Genomic DNA, 21,570 nt, shown 5'->3' with positions numbered 1-21,570 from the left:
CGAGTCATATGAGGGATGGAATGTTGTGCGTGTATGCGCGTGTATAGTTTGCAAGTTGCATGCTTATCTTTTCAGGATAGGATCATTCGGAAGTATGCTCGTTTTCCGCCTATCCTGATCTAGGCCTCGTACAACGACAGTCTGGGCTAACTAAAAATGTAGGTAAAATACCAAGTGATTCCCACAGTACCAAAAGATCGCCATGGTATAATGGCGTGCTGTGCGTTGTAAACGGGTTATATGTCGTCAAGTACCATACGAAATTAACTAAAATTGACATTTTGAAAAGGAATTTTACACTACCCATCCATGTTTGCCTCTTGTCGACATGGCTGTTTGTGTCATTTTACTTTGAACGATATGGAGTAAAAGATGTCCATCTCAACACTTTTATCTGTATACTGAATACTTCGGAGAAACACTTTTTAACAAAACGATTTTAGTTGCCTTTTGGTACATATATTAAAATAAGACATTGTAAAGTTAGTCTTCCGATGCGCGCTTTGTCAAAAAAATAATTTGAATGTGGTAAACCCCATCGAAAGCTGCAAAAGCCCGATGAAATATCCATTGCAATAACAAAAACATTTTTTCACAAATAAGAAATTTTATATGCAATTAAGATAAAGTTTGCGTTCAAAGATTACAATATCTAAAGTTCTAAACTTTAAATTTGTATTGGTTCCTATTCATTTCTCTTTGATTACAATTTACCAGTTCCAACATTTACATTTTGAATTTTTCTATCTTAATCTTTTTTTTAGACAAGAGTTGAAGAATTGAAGACAGGATTTAGACAAAATCTTTTAATGGCCATTCACTCTCGCGTTTTATAATGGTAGTCATTATCCAGTAATAAACCTGCTCAATCAATAAATTCATCATCTATTGTTTTATACATTTTCACTCAGTCTTTTCTTTTTTATTATCTTTATTTTTAAGCTTACGTTTAACGCTGCGCTTTGTCACCACATACAATGCATGTAATAGCTGGGATCAAGTCACCACATCTTAAAAGACACGATTCATCTGATACATGTTCTTCTAATAGCAAAGTCGAGTTATCCTTCCACAGCCTCATTGTCATCAACAGACTCTCAACTTAATGCACTGTACTAGAGAATGAAAAATAACTCACTTGATTTTCTCCCAGATTTCATCTCCGAAATTCCGTACAACCAGGAGCTCCAAAGCGTAGTTCACGAACCCGTACTGAAATACAGCGAACATAAATAAAGTATAAATAATATGTTTTTGATGTACAACTCTTGACTGGTAAACCGGGGTACTTAGAACCTCTAATTGCAGTTATCTGTTTGAAGCTGTTAATAACCTCTCTTGAGATATTGGCGGTATCTTATATTTGTGATGTAAACGTTTTTGAAATTGTAGTTTGAATTGTGCCTGTTGTGTTCGCTGATCCCTGTCTTCTTCAGAATATTCAAATTACTAAAAATAAAAAACGAGACTCACATTTTTATCTCATAGAGATAACTCTGATTCTGGAGAGTTAAAAAAATAGATGGGGGATGAGGCTGATTGGTTATCACCTTAAACAACACATGCAGTTGTTGGTTCAAAGTAAATTATCTTAAATTTCAAAGTTGATGCCCAGATATATATGAGATGATATGTTATTGAATATGAAATTTAAAAAAAAAATACATTACACACAAAAACACAAAGTTTTTGTAAACAGACAGAAACAATCAGATAAAAGTGTCATCAATTATGAGCCCAACGATTATCACTGGTTGGGAAGGTGGATATAACCGTTACAGGACGACTCGTATTAATGGTGACCGGGACCTCCAGTTTGGATCATTATAACTTGTCAGACTCCTTTCTATTTTGGGAAGGAGGAACGATTTCAAAGTTTCTATATATATGTAGAGATTCTTGAAATGTACCGATTAGGTAAATCTATAGTCAGTGTGTCGTACTAGAAAACCTTAAAATATCCATCTAGTACTAAATACAGGCAGATACGTACTGAGACCATCCGACATCAATCAAGTATTTATGTCTAATAATACGGCACCATTAATCGAGCTTGATATCCCATCATGCATCTGTCCCTACAGGCTGTGCTATCGATTGCGCCCCGAGTGTTGGAGACATAGGGTTCTAGGTCTAAAATCACATAATCAACGTCCTAATTAGTCGATAAAATGTTCGTGAGAGAAAGTGAACAGCGTGCCTTTTGCTTGTGGGGATTCATTGCTTACTTTTGCCTTCTTTCATTGATATATAGCACATGGACTTGTAAGTCACAAGAGGACGTGCTGCAGCGAACGCGCACTGACTGACCCCAATTTCAGTATAAGATAATACACGTGAGCCCCATTGGCGTTGCTATAAATACTCAAATCGTTAAAAAAAATGTTTGAATAATTTACATCGCGAAAATCTTTGTTCCGTAATATCTCTTGTCAATTTAAAGAACGCACATGAACATGCATACATCTTAAACACACACAAAGTAAACCGGAAGTAAGCATATGTTTCCTGGTTCTTGAAATCATGCACTTGCTTGATCAGAGCAAACCGTTGCATCTAAATTATGTTGAGGGTCCAACCTAAGCTGACAAACGAATTAGTACGCATGAACTTCGAATGTTGAAATTCAGAATTAACAGGGAATTGTTTGAGAACATATTTACTGTTTGATGTCTTCATTGGAAATGTCCCAAATCAGAGTTTTTTGTGAATTGTTTCCATACAATCTATATAACCTTTATATTTTCTCTGAGATTTGATTTTCTCCCTAAAAAGCCTCATCGTTCGAAATAAGATAAAGAGTTTTTATCAAATTTTGTGTATTTGTTTTAATCAGAAGCCCGTCGATGGTTCCTAACTTGAAATATCTGCTCCACAAACATAAAAACAACAAATCCATTGTGTTTATTTATGAAAGGCGGCAGTATGCCTTCAACATATCTAGAATCTAGTTTTAAAACATAACCGGCGTTTTGTGTAAGGGAGATCATATTCACGACACTGTTGCATTAAGATATTTCAATATGTTATGATAAACATGCACGCGCTGTTTGAGTAGATATTTAACATTATATGAATAAACCTACCGAAATTGACAGGATATTGTATACCAATATAGTAAATAATGTATATATCATATGAATAATTAGCAATGTAAATAATAACCTAGTTGGAGGTCGATTCGGATTACCTCTATGAGAAATCCCTTGGCACAAACACAGCCTTGTCCATGTCTGCTTACACTTAACGACTGTTCATTGGTTTGGAGTTATTTTAAAGTAAACTTAACAAATCTCATGACTGAATCACAAACCAGCTCTCGCCTTAGACAGTACACTAGTTTGAATTCAGAATAAACTCGAGCCCCGCTGTCTATAGCCTAGTTCTTGACACCTGAAGACTATTGACTCTCGGCCCGAAATGCTGACTACCTAGTACAGACCATTGATTGTCCACTCCTTGCCAAAAGTGATGGTCGATTCACACAAGTATTGATACACGTCCAACCCCAGGACTTGTACTACACATATGTTAATACACAAAAGACACTAACGAACTATACTTGTACATAGTCCATGGTACTGTTGATACTACAATGAAGCCAATGTGTCCTGAGAGTATGTCTTTGGTGTTTATGATAAATGTTCCCGACCACTTTTACATTGAATTAATCCAAGCTGTCAGATCTATAGATTTATAATCTTATAAAGTTATACTAATAGTTTTAATCAAATAAATATACATGTATATCGTATAATGATTATCAGCAAAGGATATATCTGTATACTAGTGATATATATGTGGGGGGGGGGGGGAAGAAAAGAAAACAAAACAAAACTTTCTCGTCCAGTGCGCATTTTCCATGGTAACACATCTCTACACGACATATTTTAGCTGATTTGGTTCAACAGGATTTCAGATTGAGAAGTGGAATCTTTTCTTCAGCTTACTAGGCTCTCCTGAACGTCCCAAACACAACGAATACTATGCAACACACTAATGACATATTAGACATGCATTTGCCACTCAGTATGAGAGACTTTACCACGGCTATTATTTATTTATTTAAGATTATACTGGGAGCTTCCTTAAGCTAAATGAACGGTAAGATATAATGGTATTGGTTGAACACCTGTTACGCAGTACGAAATACTGAAAAGTGGGATAGAGTTACGTAAGTTTGCTGTAAATAAAACTAGTGTAGCCAGTAGCCATTCGTTGCAGCAATCTTTTGGAATGAAGGCGTTGGTTGCATCTTGAGAATTTTAGATAAACAAAATTAAAATCATATTAGATTTTTAATGATATGAAGTGCGAATTGATACGGTAGGACAATAATCCACGTGATTTCATGACAATGGTGAACCTAGAACAGCATTCCCACGCCAATATTTAAATTGGTGTTTCCGTATCGAGAAATATTCCTTAGACATAACATCGCATTTTCCAACAAAGATCCGGATGGCTAACCCTGATCGGGAGATCAGGATGGCTGAGAATTGTTACAGTACCGGAAAAAAAACTGAGCTTTAGAAAAGTCGATTATATCGCCTACAATCAGTTATGACGTGGATACATGTGAACTATAACGGTCTGGTAACTGATTTCACAAATATCAATAGATTGAACTCGGTCAAAGGTCTTAATCTTGAGAAACTGTTGCATATGGTGGCCGATCGGATTTCCAATGCCAACTTCCGGTACACTTCACGGAGGATGAATATCAAGAGAAATTAGTCTGCTTACTGAAGCCATAGTGTCGTGATTATGAGCAGTGAACTTCCTTTGTAAGACCCGGCGATACAGGGTATCTAAATATTGACAGAGCCGGCCATTTATAGGGTCCCACTACAGTTTCCATTTTCCTAAGCAGTCATTAATTGATCCGGTGCACAGCTGCGTTTACACTATATCTACGTCCTCTGTATTCGGTTAGCCGCCAAGCCTTTATGAGAATCAGACACATCTTTGACTACATGAAAATGTAAAAATATGAATTCAATTGGATATGTTTCTACGATACGTACTTAGTTATAGTTGTAGATAATACATGTATATCACAAACTGTTATCATGCTAGTGTATGCAGTCAGATTTTATTCTTACGATAGTTACATATCTAAGATTTCATTTTATTTTGCGAAGAATATGGCAAGGTGGCCGTTGATACATGTGGTACACATATACTATAAATGACTGTTTTTTATGCATAAATTATTCCTCCCTGGCCGTGATAACCTTTGATTGAAACACTCTATGTTAATGATATGAAAATATTTTTGCAATTTAAGAGAAACTATTGATAAATATAAATATCTGAAAAAAAAACTCTGAATTTCAGTTATATAGATATCTTTTTTCATGCTATGGCATTTCAGTGAAATAGCACCACAAAACTGCCCCTAACTCATCCAATGCATGGACGCCGTCTATATGACCTCAGCTGACCCCTTAAAATAATTAACACAACAACAACAAAATATTCGATGTTAACACGTTTCTGAAGAATTCAACTTTATGCAGCAATGTAAAAGTATATGCATTATGTAATGTAGCGATTTGCTGACAAACATAAAACACATTTAAGAAAACTGAAAAGCATTGTAGTCCAGGATACAAGGGAATATTTGGGTAAACTTAAAATATTCAGAACAAAGACTTTCAGGGGTCTAGATGTGCACAAGGTCATTTTACCTCAATTGGAAATCCAAAATGATCGCTAGGTTTGGGAGAATTATAGGATATAACGACTGGCCTAGTGAAGCTATTTGATCAAACTTGTTGTCAAGTGATTCAAAATTTGGTTGTCATGGTAACAAAAGGGAGGCTTTCGATTGATCGACATTTATTGGTGGAACATTAATAAGACAATATAAATATATCAAGAATAAGCCCGCTAACCCCACTTGAACAGAAGCCAGCACTGACAAAACGTTATACTTTAACGGAAACCAGCACTTACAAAACGTTATACTTAAACGGAAACCAGCGCAGACAAAATGTTACACTTAAATCGAAACCAGCACTGACAAACATTACACATTGATGGAAACCAGCACTGACAAAACGTTACACTAAAACGGAAACCAGCACTGACAAACATTACACTTTAACGGAAACCAGCACTGACAAACATTACACTTAAACGGAAACCAGCACTTACAAAACGTTACACTTGAAAACGGAAATCAGCGCAGACAAAACACTACACTTAAACTGAAACCAGCACAGACAAAACGTTAAACTTAAACGGAAACCAGCACTGACAAAATGTTACACTTCAACGGAAACCAGCACTTACAAAACGTTACACTTAAACGGAAACCAGCGCAGACAAAACGTTACACTTAAATCGAAACTAGCACTTACAAACATTACACTTAAACGGAAACCAGCACTTACAAAGCGTTATACTTAAACGGAAACCAGCACTGACAAAACGTTACACTAAAACGGAAACCAGCACTGACAAACGCTACACTTAAACGGAAACCAGCACTGACAAACATTACACTTTGCTGGAAACCAGCACTGACAAACGTTACACTTTAGCGGAAACCAGCACTGATAAAACGGTACACTTTAGTGGAAACCAGCACTGACAAAACGGTACACTTAAACGGAAAACAGCACTGACAAAACGTTACACTTAAACGGAAACCAGCATTAACAAACGTTACACTTAAACGGAAACCAGCAAAGAAAAACACGTTACACTTAAATCGAAACCAGCAAAGAAAAACGCGTTACATTTAAATCAAACCATCACTGACAAACGTTTCACTTAATGAAAACCAACACTGACAAAACGTTACACTTAAAGGGAAACCAGCACGGACAAAACGTTACACTTAAACGGAAGCCAGCACTGACAAACGTTACACTTAAACGAAAACCAGCACTGACAAACGTTACACGTAATGAAAACCAGCACTGACAAAACGTTACACCTAAATGGAAACCATCACAGACAAAACGTTACACTTAAATGGAAACCATCACAGACAAAACGTTACAGTTAAAATGAAAACTAGCTCTTACAAAACGTTACACTTTAATACAAACCAGCACTGACAAATCGTTACACTTAAATGGAAACCATCACTGACAAAACGTTACACTTAAATGAAAACCAACACTGACAAAACGTTACACTTAAAATGAAAACTAGCTCTTACAAAACGTTACACTTTAATACAAACCAGCACTGACAAATCGTTACACTTAAATGGAAACCATCACTGACAAATCGTTACACTTAAATGGAAACCATCACTGACAAAACGTTACACTTAAATGAAAACCAACACTGACAAAACGTTACAGTTAAAATGAAAACTAGCTCTTACAAAACGTTACACTTCAATGAAAACCAACACTGACAAAACGTTACACTTTAATGAAAACCAACACTGACAAAACATTACACTTAAATGAAAACCAACACTGACAAAACGTTATACTTTAAATGAAAACTAGCTCTAACAAAACATTACACTTTAATACAAACCAGCACTGACAAAACGTTACACCTAAATGAAAACCAACACTGACAAAACGTTACACTTTAATGAAAACCAACACTGACAAAACGTTACACTTTAATGAACACCAGCACTGACAAAATGTTACACTTTAATACAAACCAGCACTGACAAAACGTTACACCTAAATGAAAACCAACACTGACAAAACGTTACACTTTAATGAACACCAGCACTGACAAAATGTTACACTTTAATACAAACCAGCACTGACAAAACGTTACACTTAACTTGAAACCAGCACTGACAAAACGTTACACCTAAATGAAAACCAACACTGACAAAATGTTACACTTTAATGAACACCAGCACTGACAAAATGTTACACTTTAATACAAACCAGCACTGACAAAACGTTACACTTAACTTGAAACCAGCACTGACAAAACGTTACACCTAAATGAAAACCAACACTGACAAAACGTTACACTTTAATGAACCCCAGCACTGACAAAATGTTACACTTTAATACAAACCAGCACTCACAAAACGTTACACTTAACTTGAAACCAGCACTGACAAAACGTTACACCTAAATGAAAACCAGCACTGACAAAACGTTACACTTTAATGAAAACCAACACTGACAAAACATTACACTTTAATACAAACCAGCACTGACAAAACGTTACACTTAACTTGAAACCAACACTGACAAAACGTTACACTTTAATACAAACCAGCACTGACAAAACATTACACTTTAATACAAACCAGCACTGACAAAACGTTACACCTAAATGAAAACCAGCACTGACAAAACGTTACACTTTAATGGAAACCATCACTGACAAAACGTTACACTTAAAATGAAAACTAGCTCTTACAAAACGTTACACCTAAATGAAAACCAGCACTGACAAAACGCTACATTGACCATTCTATTAAGTAGTTGACAAGAAGACCAATGTGTGTAACAGTTGTACGAAAAGCAGGAAATTATCTAATAAAGACGTCCTGTATTGATAATAAATCTCTGAACCAACACAAAAATATCGAGGCACACATCATTGTATAAAGACTGTAATTGTGTCGAGAGCTTGAACCATACATTGCTTAACAGTCTGGAGTTTTGTTTCGGGTAAAATTAAAAATCCTATCATCAGTGATCGATCGATGTTTACCTTATCAACTGTACTTAACCCCATGAAAGATAGTCACACTTCTCTCTCGCTAAATGTAGGACGTTAAGGGGACACTTCACGGAAATCCTAGGACACTACAACTCTACACAAACTTTAATGGGGCGGTTTTGTGTAAATACCGAACATGTGTGAACACGAAATAAGAAGTCGTCAATAATTGTCTCCTGTTGATACCACCATATCCTTCCTAAGAATAGTAACAGGGACCACCCTTTAAGTACATAGTATACAATATATATTCAAATATAACCCATCTTTAAAGAGACACCTGACAGATCAAGCAACAGGCCGTGAGAGATATGATAAGGTGTTCTTATCCCGTATTTTTGTCTTGGCTCGAGTTGATGAGGGGAGGATACATTACGCATTCTTGTCACCGTACATGGGCCAGGCTTAGTGTAAGCCATTTCATTTTAAATCCATTTCATACGAAATATTCATCGGTTATTGCTTTCAATACGCGAAACAACCACTTAAGATTTAATCACGAGTCAGTTCAGGACATTTCAGCACTGTTTGTACTCAACGCACCCCAAAACCTGATTGATGTCCTTAAGAAGCCAAAAAATTTAAGACCAAAAAATTCACTCAAGTGATGAATTCCCGACGAAATAAATGTTTTCACTTCTCATGTGCATATAATTTTAGATATAAAAACTTTAATCGGTCGGTCAATATTCTATCCGATGTTTGGATAAGTGATAAATTCCTCAGAGATAAACAAACACAAATTTTCTCATCCAAAGTACATATATTTCAAAAATATTTTAAGTTTTCATTAAAATTAAAATACCTAAGAATATACACTCAAACATTCTGCAGTGAAACTGAAGAGGAACGACGGTATGTCATGAACTATACAGAATATATGAAAATGAAAGTGTGTGAAACTGTACATCGTGCGAGAAAGATTGTTCATAGTACTGTACATTGTATGAGAATGCTATTGTACGTGTGGTAATGATAGTGTGTGGTATGTATAATGTGTGGTAATGATAGTGTGTGGTATGTATAATGTGTAGTAATGATAGTGTGTGGTATGTATAATGTGTGGTATGTATAATGTGTGGTAATGATAGTGTGTGGTATGTATAGTGTGTGGTATGTATAGTGTGTGGTAATGATATTGTGTGGTATGATATTGTGTTGTAATGATAGTGTGTGGTAATGATAGTGTGTGGTTATGATAGTGTGTGGTAATGATAGTGTGTGGTATGTATAATGTGTGGTAATGATAGTGTGTGGTATGTATAATGTGTGGTAATGATAGTGTGTGGTATGTATAATGTGTGGTAATGATAGTGTGTGGTATGTTTATTGGTATGTGTATTGTGTGTGTATGTTATGTGTGGTATGTATGTGTGTGTTGTTTATGTGTGGTAATGATAGTGTGTGGTATTGTTATGTGGTTTTGTTGTTATGATAGTGTGTGTTTATGTGGTATGTGTTGGTATGTGTGTGTTGTATGTTAGTGTGTGGTAATGTGTGTGTTGTTTTGTATTGTGTGGTATGTAGTGTGTGGTCATGTATGTGTTGTCTATAGTGTGTGGTAATGATAGTGTGTGGTATGTATAATGTGTGGTAATGATAGTGTGTGGTATGTATAATGTGTGGAATGTATAGTGTGTGGTATGTTTAATGTGTGGTATGTATAATGTGTGGTATGTATAATGTGTGGTATGTGTAATGTGTGGTAATGATAGTGTGTGGTTATGATAATGTGTGGTATGTATAATGTGTGGTAATGATAGTGTGTGGTAATGATAGTGTGTGGTAATGATAGTGTGTGGTAATGATAGTGTGTGGTTATGATAATGTGTGGTAATGATAGTGTGTGGTAATGATAGTGTGTGGTAATGATAGTGTGTGGTATGTATAATATGTGGTATGTATAATGTGTGGTAATGATAGTGTGTGGTAATGATAGTGTGTGGTATGTATAATGTGTGGTATGATACTGTGTGGTATGTATAATGTGTGGTATGTATAATGTGTGGTAATGATAGTGTGTGGTATGTATGATGTGCGGTAATGATAGTGTGGGGTAATGATAGTGTGTGGTAATGATAGTGTGTGTCTGGTCTGACACTGCACAATGTGTGAGAATGATAATGTTACTACCTCATTTTAAAATCTAAAGATATCAAAATTATAAAAAGAAAATACTGTCAATGATATTAATGTTAAATATTTCTCTGAATGTATTAATGATTATATAATTTGATTATTAGAATATTACTGTATGAACCCTCAATGGACACCGAGTAGCATCCTTACCCCGTTCCCTCTACTTCCTGTCCTGCGCTCTTAATCTCTTTAATTGAAGAAGCATTCATTCCTTCAGTATATGTTATATACACATGGTGGTGCTCTTTTCAATATGTCCATTCCGGTATTGAAGAATTAAGAAACAGATAATTCAATGTATGGTACAAATGTATTATAAATAACAGGGATATCGTAGTCAAATGTACGGGGAAATTATGATTAGTCAGCTTTATATCAACACAATTTTTATTTCCTACAGCAGTCAAGAGTCGCGCGTCAAGCTAACAAATTTAACATGCATTATAGAACCAGCTAATAATACAGGTATTGATTGTAGGATAAAGAATGTTCGTATTGCCAATAAAGATATAAACTGAATCTTTTTTTCATTTTTAATTCCAATTTTAAATCTGTCAGGGAGATCGTAAATGAGATGTGCCACGCCTGTCAAACATTGTGTGTTTTAGGGGTATTTGTATATTTTCGTCGCTTATCTTTAGATTTTATCTTGTTGCGAGCAACTGCGGAGCATGTTCGCAAATAATCTTCTCTTTGTATATTTCGTACAAAAACTTTTATTTAAAACGATGAGTATTTTATCTGTGTAATATAAACCGAACAGCGACTTATAACATGCATTATGCATGAAGACAAGAATATGATTTTGGAAGAATAATCTCCATTTTTGTTTTGCAACGCACATTAAGATTAAAACCAAAATCTGACGATAATAGAAGGTCGTTGTACTCACCATGGTTCAGTTAGGCGATTCCTTGTGTTGATGTAACGTACGGAGTAGTCTGTTAAGAGTCCATCACAAACTGCTGTACAAGCTATATAGTCCGTTGTCAAAATGTTCACTGAAAGTTCACGACTTCACTGTACAAATGAAATCCAGAACTACTCTCCAGCGCGTGATCCTTGGTGTAGTAGAGTTTGTTGACACAATCGCATTTCCAGTGTTATGTGTATTACACCTACTCACACACGCACACAATGTACATACTTGTAGTATAGATGTAAGACTAGGTCAGCGTTTTAATATAAACATCGTATTGTTGTGGAGGTTTATTGACAGCTCCTAAGGTGGATTACTTGTCCTGCAGCTTACCTGTCCAGCTTACCTGTCCAGTAATATTACATCCGCTCCTCAGGTGAGACAGGCGATGGAATACTCCGTGTACATCAGCCACTCTCTCGCGTTCGACGGGGTTAAATATCTAATATCAAATCACAACAAAAAGAGCTTTCCAATAAAGTTACTTAACACTCCCCGTCCGATAATCCCTCCGGATTTGGTTTTCCCTCCTCATTCCCTGTGGCCTATCACTCTGTCCGTATGATGTATGAACTCAAAGCTCGGAGATGGGACTTGTTGAAACAAAATCTCACCGTTTTCGCAAATTGGATGGAAGACAGATTCAGCAAGCTATATGATGGAGAGGTTATAGTTCTTCATGAAAGCGAGACAAATAATCGGTGACTTTACGATAGGAAACAGCTATAAACAAACGTAGATTTCACGTGTTGATGAACTCGGTGTGGCAGCTTATATATAAAGTGTTCAGTGAGGAAATATATGTGCAGCTTAAAGGCAGCAGGCTAGCCGTGTGACTGGCAAGTCATCATTTGTCTCTCTACATTGTTTAATATGATAATATAAGTAGTAATAGCGTAACTTTATCTTCATAAAAAGTCTGGAATTTAATAGGGACATTTTAAAGACAAATGATGTTTGATATCGAGGAGAAAAAGAGTTGTATGGTGAAACCATACGACCCTTACATATATCAGGATAGATAAGTTTAAGACCCAGGACGGTCGGTTCGACTTGGTCGTGTGTATAGACATTCCATCACCACTGTTCTCTGGCTAAATCGATATCTATAGCAGGTCTTCACTGGCGTCTATTAAAGGGGTACGTTACCATGAAAGGGGAACACAAACGGAATCGAGATTCAATTTCGCCGGCATTGTAATTATTAGATCCTTCACAATAGAACGGCGTTTGTACGCGAATACATACAATGTAATTGTACATATAGACATCTACCAATATCGGGCGACATTATCTATGCATCAACGGTCCGCAATCGAGGGGCTATGAATAAAAGGGGAAAGAGCATTAACGGCGATTCAGTTTCGATTTCTCAGTTATTTTGCCTTCATGTGTTATTGGTAATATAAGCCTACCCTGGGATTGGTGACTGTCGTACAGAACATACTAGGGCCATCTGGAATATTACATATATAATAATTTGATGCGGCATGCAGCTTGTATCAGCCTAATATTAAACGTATCTAAGACCCGATACATATAACATGTGTAAATGCTACCTCGGTTTTAAGCGCCACACGAATTACATTTGTACATCATTAAATTATTGTTCACAAACTCTTTAAGGCAATGAAGTTTTTCTTGAATGTACTTTAAGTTGATTTTTTTTTTCAAATTACAAGTGAAAGTGATTTATACGGCACTGTCAAATTCACGTAGAAAATTAATTCAGTAATATGAACGATTCGGAATATTAATGATGATGTAATCAGATTTACACAGATAACTGCTACACACAAAGGATATTTCTATTTCTGTCGGGGATGTTTCCGTATCGAGGTAACTTATGTTCAGTTTTACAGTCCGTCTTACGTTATACCGTACGTCTTGATGTCATGTATCAGAAAATTCCAAAAATTGCGATTTGGGTCGACACAGTCATTAAGTCTCCCTATGACTTCAGCAAGCCCCAGTCATAAAGACTCCCTATTGACTTCAGCAAACCTCAGTCATAAAGACTCCCTTTAACTTCAACGAACCCCAGCCATCTTATAAAGTCTCCCTATTGACTTCAGCAAGCCCCAGTCATAAAGTCTCCCTTAAACTTCAGCAAGCCCCAGTCACAGTCTCCCTTTAGCTTCAGCAAGCCCCTGTCACAGTCTCCCTATTGACTTCAGCAAGCCCCAGTCACAGTCTCCCTATTGACTTCAGCAAGCCCCAGTCATAAAGACTCCCTATGATTTCAGCAAGCCCCAGTCATAAAGTCTCCCTATTGACTTCAGCAAGCCCCAGTCATAAAGTCTCCCTATTGCCTTCAGCAAGCCCAAGTCACAGTCTCCCTATTGACTTCAGCAAGCCCAAGTCATAAAGTCTCCCTATTGACTTCAGCAAGCCCAAGTCATAAAGTCTCCCTATTGACTTCAGCAAGCCCAAGTCATAAAGTCTCCCTATTGACTTCAGCGAACCCCAGTCACAGTCTCCCTATTGACTTCAGCAAGCCCAAGTCACAGTCTCCCTATTGACTTCAGCAAGCCCAAGTCATAAAGTCTCCCTATTGACTTCAGCAAGCCCAAGTCATAAAGTCTCCCTATTGACTTCAGCGAACCCCAGTAACAGTCTCCCTATTGACTTCAGCAAGCCCAAGTCACAGTCTCCCTATTGACTTCAGCAAGCCCCAGTCACAGTCTCCCTTTGACTTCAGCGAACCTAAGTCATGATGTCTCCCTATGTCTTTAGCCAGAATCAACATCCGGGTATTGCAAAATGTATTTATTCATTTAAAATGTTTAATAGATACAAGTTCAAGTTCTTTATTTACCAAAAACCCTAAGACCTATAGGTATACAAGATATATAACATTAAACAATTACAGATTTGTACAGGAGATACAATTGTACATGTACATAAACTTGATGAAAGATTTTTTTTAAAAAGACCCCGATTGGAGTGTCGATCATTGGTCAGGCATTCCTGTCTATCCATTCCAACCCTCGCCACTCCTGTAGAATAATGTCTAATTTATGCTGGTGTTAATTAAATCATACACAATGTTGTGAAACTCCTTTACCAATAGCCTTTAGGAACTAACTTTATAGAGAAACCACTGACGTATTGTTTGGCACAGTCATAACTCTATATCAATATACATAACGGGCCTTGCTCATCACAATTCCAAACCAACCTCTCAATTTGTTGACAATTTCGCTATCTGAAAGCTTTAGTCGTAAAACATTATAAGTAGCTTGTGAATGTAGGCGTTGTGGTGGTCGGGATTCCAATACAACGTGCAAACATGGCCATACGACACGTGGAAAACACTTTTACCATTACTTAACATATTAGGTCTGATTACACGGAATATATATTGGTGTATTTGCTACACGACATGCCTGCCATTATGGTTTATTACATTTGTTGCAGGACCTAATAGCAATTTCTAGATACGTAATTGCATATTTCAAATTACTAATTCTATAACCTGAAATCGTGTATAACCACAGAAACATTTCCGGAGTAAAGGGAGTATATGTATCGACTATATTACCTGTAATATCATCGACAGGGTCAGATAAAGGTAGCTACAGTAATGTAGAATACACGAGATCCCAGAGGGATCTGGGCGCCCATCAGTTAATGATCTGTATATTAGCTATATGTAAGACTGATCTTTTCTCGGCTTTTCCCTTCTTTCCACCTTTCCTCTGAACCATTTGATTAAAAACAAACATCGAAGAAGAACTATAGCGATAAGACATTTCAAGATGGCTACATGTTGGTCATTATTTGTTTTCCTAATTAGTCTTTAAACTGAGCATGAACAAGTTAGGACCAAAGAAAACGTATAGATGAACTCTGAGGAGGATTCATAGAGAACTTTCTGAGAAATAGTGATAACAAACTTAAACTGTAAGGAGGGAAACATGAAGTCTGAGAAATAATATCCTTCCTTCTCTAGAAATAGTCATAACATCCATCAACCGTCAAAATCCAGCCGCTGGTCTGTTTTCCGATTCTTCTCAAAATTTATGCAGTAACAAGGATTGTTTACAGACGAACAGACGGACGAATAGCGTTAATTTGTTCCATGACTTATGAGGATTCAACACACAGTTTTTGATATTGAATTTCCGTTCATTCCGTCGCTAGGAAAAACACATGCGCAGAGGAGATTCCCTGATGAATTGTGGGGAAAAACGTCTCCTCTAGGCGATGAAGATATTTGCACGACCGAGTCCACCGGGACATCAGCGTTCTAGTGGATGTAGTCTTTTGTCTACGGACTTGTTGCTTGTTATTCACATTAAAGGAATTTCTGTTTAATTTCCGAATTTCTGTTTAATTTCCGTTCCTTTTAATGATGAATTATGGGTAAATTGTGGAAAGTGAAAAAACACACACACAAATTTGCACTTAGTTACATCATTTTAGACGGAAGACACCGCTACTTCACCCCATGGACAAAGGTCGATTTCGATAATCTTCGCAAGACACATCAGGAGAAGAAATTTTCATGATAAACATGTTTCATTGAATTTCGCTCACCCTGCAAATTCTGGAGTTTAAGACATGGTTGATCGTAAAGACTCTTTATTTGAACTTTAAAACAATGGCAGCATAATGATATTACTATCAGAATGAATCTGAAACAGAAATGTTGTAATATATCACCTGTAGCCAAAGGAATGTTGAGGTGGACAAGACAATAGCAGAGGTACCAATCTACGTTATTGTTGTCCGTTTCGGTTGACCACCTCGTGCGATATGCATGTGATCTATTAAATCAGGCATTGTACGAAATAAATCAGATGATACATAGCTTCACTTTGTTTGTCTTGGTTCCGTGAAGTCTGTATTTTTCACACCAATGGCAGCTAAATATGACCAATACGGCGGTAAAAAGTGGCTGCCTTTTTTACTTAAAACACAATCGAGTGATGGAACACCTGAATAGGACAAGGGATAACATTCGACCGATACATGTTTAAATAATATAGGGACCTCGGGTTGTTACATTATATAGGGACCATGTATTGTTACATCATATAGGGACCATGTATTGTTATATCATATAGGGAACTTTGGGTTGTTACATTATATAGGGACTGTGGGTTGTTACATTATATAGGGACCGTGGGTTGTTATATTATATAGGGACTGTGGGTTGTTATATTATATAGGGACCGTGTATTGTTATATTATATAGGGACCGTGGGTTGTTATATTATATAGGGACTGTGGGTTGTTATATTATATAGGGACTGTGGGTTGTTATATTATATAGGGACTGTGGGTTGTTATATTATATAGGGACCATGTATTGTTACATCATATAGGGACCATGTATTGTTATATCATATAGGGAACTTTGGGTTGTTACATTATATAGGGACTGTGGGTTGTTACATTATATAGGGACCGTGGGTTGTTATATTATATAGGGACTGTGGGTTGTTACATTATATAGGGACCGTGAGTTGTTATATTATATAGGGACCGTGGGTTGTTATATTATATAGGGACTGTGGGTTGTTACATTATATAGGGACCATGGGTTGTTATATTATATAGGGACTGTGGGTTGTTATATTATATAGGGACTGTGGGTTGTTACATTATATAGGGACTGTGGGTTGTTATATTATATAGGGACTGTGGGTTGTTATATTATATAGGGACCGTGGGTTGTTATATTATATAGGGACCTTTGGTTGTTATATGATATAGGGACCGTGGGTTGTTACATTATATAGGGACCGTGGGTTGTTACGTTATATAGGGATCGTGGGTTGGTATATTATATAGGGACCTTGGTTGTTACATTATATAGGGACCGTTGGTTGTTATATTATATAGGGACTGTGGGTTGTTATATTATATAGGGACCGTGGGTTGTTATATTATATAGGGACTGTGGGTTGTTACATTATATAGGGACCGTGGGTTGTTATATTATATAGGGACTGTGGGTTGTTACATTATATAGGGACTGTGGTTTGTTATATTATACAGGGACCTTTGGTTGTTACATTATATAGGGACAGTGGGTTGTTATATTATATAGGGACTGTGGGTTGTTATATTATATAGGGACTGTGGGTTGTTATATTATATAGGGACCGTGGGTTGTTATATTATATAGGGACCGTGGGTTGTTACATTATATAGGGACTGTGGGTTGTTACATTATATAGGGACTGTGGGTTGTTATATTATATAGGGACTGTGTGTTGTTATATTATATAGGGACCTCGGGTTGTTACATTATATAGGGACTGTGGGTTGTTACATTATATAGGGACCGTGGGTTGTTATATTATATAGGGACTGTGGGTTGTTACATTATATAGGGACCGTGAGTTGTTATATTATATAGGGACCGTGGGTTGTTATATTATATAGGGACTGTGGGTTGTTACATTATATAGGGACCATGGGTTGTTATATTATATAGGGACTGTGGGTTGTTATATTATATAGGGACTGTGGGTTGTTATATTATATAGGGACTATGGGTTTTTACATTATATAGGGACCGTGGGTTATAGGGACTGTGGGTTGTTATATTATATAGGGACTGTGGGTTGTTATATTATATAGGGACTGTGGGTTGTTATATTATATAGGGACCGTGGGTTATAGGGACTGTGGGTTGTTATATTATATAGGGACTGTGGGTTGTTATATTTGTAGGGACTGTGGGTTATAGGGACTGTGGGTTGTTATATTATATAGGGACCTTTGGTTGTTACATTATATAGGGACCGTGGGTTGTTATATTATATAGGGACCGTGGGTTGTTATATTATATAGGGACTGTGGGTTGTTATATTATATAGGGACTGTGGGTTGTTATATTATATAGGGACTGTGGGTTGTTACATTATATAGGGACCGTGGGTTGTTATATTATATAGGGACTGTGGGTTGTTACATTATACAGGGACTGTGGGTTGTTATATTATATAGGGACCGTGGGTTGTTATATTATATAGGGACTGTGGGTTGTTATATTATATAGGGACTGTGGGTTGTTATATTATATAGGGACCGTGGGTTGTTATATTATATAGGGACCGTGGGTTGTTACATTATATAGGGACTGTGGGTTGTTATATTATATAGGGACTGTGGGTTGTTATATTATATAGGGACCTTTGGTTGTTATATGATATAGGGACCTTTGGTTGTTATACTATATAGGGACCGTGGGTTGTTATATTATATAGGGACTGTGGGTTGTTACATTATATAGGGACCGTGGGTTATTACATTATATAGGGACTGTGGGTTGTTATATTATATAGGGACTGTGGGTTGTTATATTATATAGGGACCGTGGGTTGTTATATAACATAGGGGCCGTGGGTTGTTACATTATATAGAGACCGTGGGTTGTTACATTATATAGGGACCGTGGGTTGTTATATTATATAGGGACTGTGGGTTGTTATATTATATAGTGACGGTGGGTTGTTATATTATATAGGGACCGTGGGTTGATATATTATATATGGACTGTGGGTTGTTATATTATATAGTGACTGTGGGTTGTTATATTATATAGAGACTGTGGGTTGTTATATTATATAGGGACCGTGGGTTGATATATTATATAGGGACTGTAGGTTGTTATATTAAATAGGGACCGTGGGTTGTTATAGTATATAGGGACTGTGGGTTGTTACATTATATAGGGACTGTGGGTTGTTACATTATATAGGGACTGTGGGTTGTTATATTATATAGGGACTGTGGGATGTTATATTATATAGGGACCGTGGGTTGTTATATTATATAGGGACTGTGGGTTGTTATATTATATAGGGACTGTGGGTTGTTACATTATATAGGGACCGTGGGTTGTTATATTATATAGGGACTGTGGGTTGTTACATTATATAGGGACTGTGGGTTGTTATATTATATAGGGACTGTGGGTTGTTACATTATATAGGGACCGTGGGTTGTTATATTATATAGGGACCGTGGGTTGTTATATTAAATAGGGACCTTTGGTTGTTATACTATATAGGGACCGTGGGTTGTTATATTATATAGGGATCGTGGGTTGGTATATTATATAGGGACCGTAGGTTGTTACATTATATAGGGACCGTGGGTTGTTATATTATATAGGGACTGTGGGTTGTTATATTATATAGGGACCGTGGGTTGTTATATTATATAGGGACCGTGGGTTGTTATATTATATAGGGACCTTTGGTTGTTATACTATATAGGGACCGTGGGTTGTTATATTATATAGGGACTGAGGGTTGTTACATTATATAGGGACTGTGGGTTGTTATATTATATAGGGACCGTGGGTTGTTATATTATAAAGGGACCGAGTTTATGTATTTACTATACCTTGCATTAAAAATGTGTCGCATTGTAAAAAAAATTCAAACGTTATTTATAAAATTTTCTTCATTTAAGACTGCATTTGAGATTTCCCTCTTTATACCTGCATTAACGTTGTACACACATGTACAGCGTACAGTTATCCTGGGTTAAACCCATCGATTTGTTGCGAGACGAATCCATACATCTCACAAACATGTGTCAAAGGTTTTTTTTCTCGGATTCATTAAGCACGTGTGTCGTACACAGTGTCAGTTCCTGTGTTATAAGTTTGTATGCTAACATCGCTTCAGTTCTATTTCACCGTTACAAAACAGCAGCTGATGAAAAAACTGTTAAAATCACGTTTAAACTACAGTGATAAATTAAAGTTCTACTCTTCAGTCAATATCTTAATCAAATTGATTTTATCATTTGAGTGTACAATTTTTATATTGTTTGATTAAACGTGTTTACAAAGACTTTACCACTCTTACAGGACATTTCGTTAATGAATTGTCCGCAATGAAAACAGACACTGTAAATACACTGGCGTAAACACTGGTGCGGCCGCCATTGTAATCAGACAGAAGTGAAATGTGCGTGCTTCTATTTACTCACCAATTGAAATCCACTTACTTAGTTTAGAGAAAATTAATCTGCTGTAAAACAAATGTCTTGATTAGGAAATCGGAAATATTATCACTACAAATAAAGAATTGGATGAAGAAGTAAACGTGCATAGACCTATATTCATGAATCCTATTGACCACACCTATACCCTGTATAGACCACACCTATACCCTGTATAGACCACACCTATACCCTGTATAGACCACACCTATACCCTGTATAGACCACACCTACAATATGTATACCCTGTATAGACCACACCTACAATATGTATACCCTGTATAGACCACACCTACAATATGTATACCCTGTATAGACCATACCTACAATATGTGTACCCTGTATAGACCACACCTGTACCCTGTATAGACCACACCTATACCCTGTATAGACCACACCTGTACCCTGTATAGACCACACCTATACCCTGTATAGACCACACCTACAATATGTATACCCTGTATAGACCACACCTGTACCCTGTATAGACCACACCTATACCCTGTATAGACCACACCTACAATATGTATACCCTGTATAGACCACCCTATACCCTGTATAGACCACACCTACAATATGTATACCCTGTATAGACCACACCTGTACCCTGTATAGACCACACCTATACCCTGTATAGACCACACCTACAATATGTATACCCTGTATAGACCACACCTATACCCTGTATAGACCACACCTACAATATGTATACCCTGTATAGACCACACCTATACCCTGTATAGACCACACCTACAATATGTATACCCTGTATAGACCACACCTACAATATGTATACCCTGTATAGACCACACCAGTACCCTGTATAGACCACACCTATACCCTGTATAGACCACACCTAC

The 21,570-nt window shown here is 36.8% G+C and overlaps 1 protein-coding gene across 1 annotated transcript in view; it reads right to left on the bottom strand.

Moving 5' to 3' along the window:
* LOC117329069 (guanylate cyclase soluble subunit beta-1-like) overlaps positions 1-12,468 on the bottom strand; it is a 54,453-nt gene extending 41,985 nt beyond the window's left edge. The window contains exons 1-2 of the mRNA XM_033886780.1: positions 11,708-12,468; positions 1,139-1,212 (exon numbers count right to left, since the gene is read on the bottom strand). Of these exons, the coding sequence (XP_033742671.1) occupies positions 1,139-1,212; positions 11,708-11,710 (77 nt within the window). The 5' untranslated portion in view covers positions 11,711-12,468. The remainder of the gene's footprint in view (positions 1-1,138; positions 1,213-11,707) is intronic.
* Between the last annotated feature and the right edge of the window lie 9,102 nt (positions 12,469-21,570).

Source organism: Pecten maximus, chromosome 6 (genome assembly GCF_902652985.1).
Source record: "Pecten maximus chromosome 6, xPecMax1.1, whole genome shotgun sequence".
NCBI lineage: Eukaryota > Metazoa > Mollusca > Bivalvia > Pectinida > Pectinidae > Pecten > Pecten maximus.
Note: the sequence above shows the minus strand (reverse complement) of the source record. Positions and strands in the feature narration are given on the sequence as shown.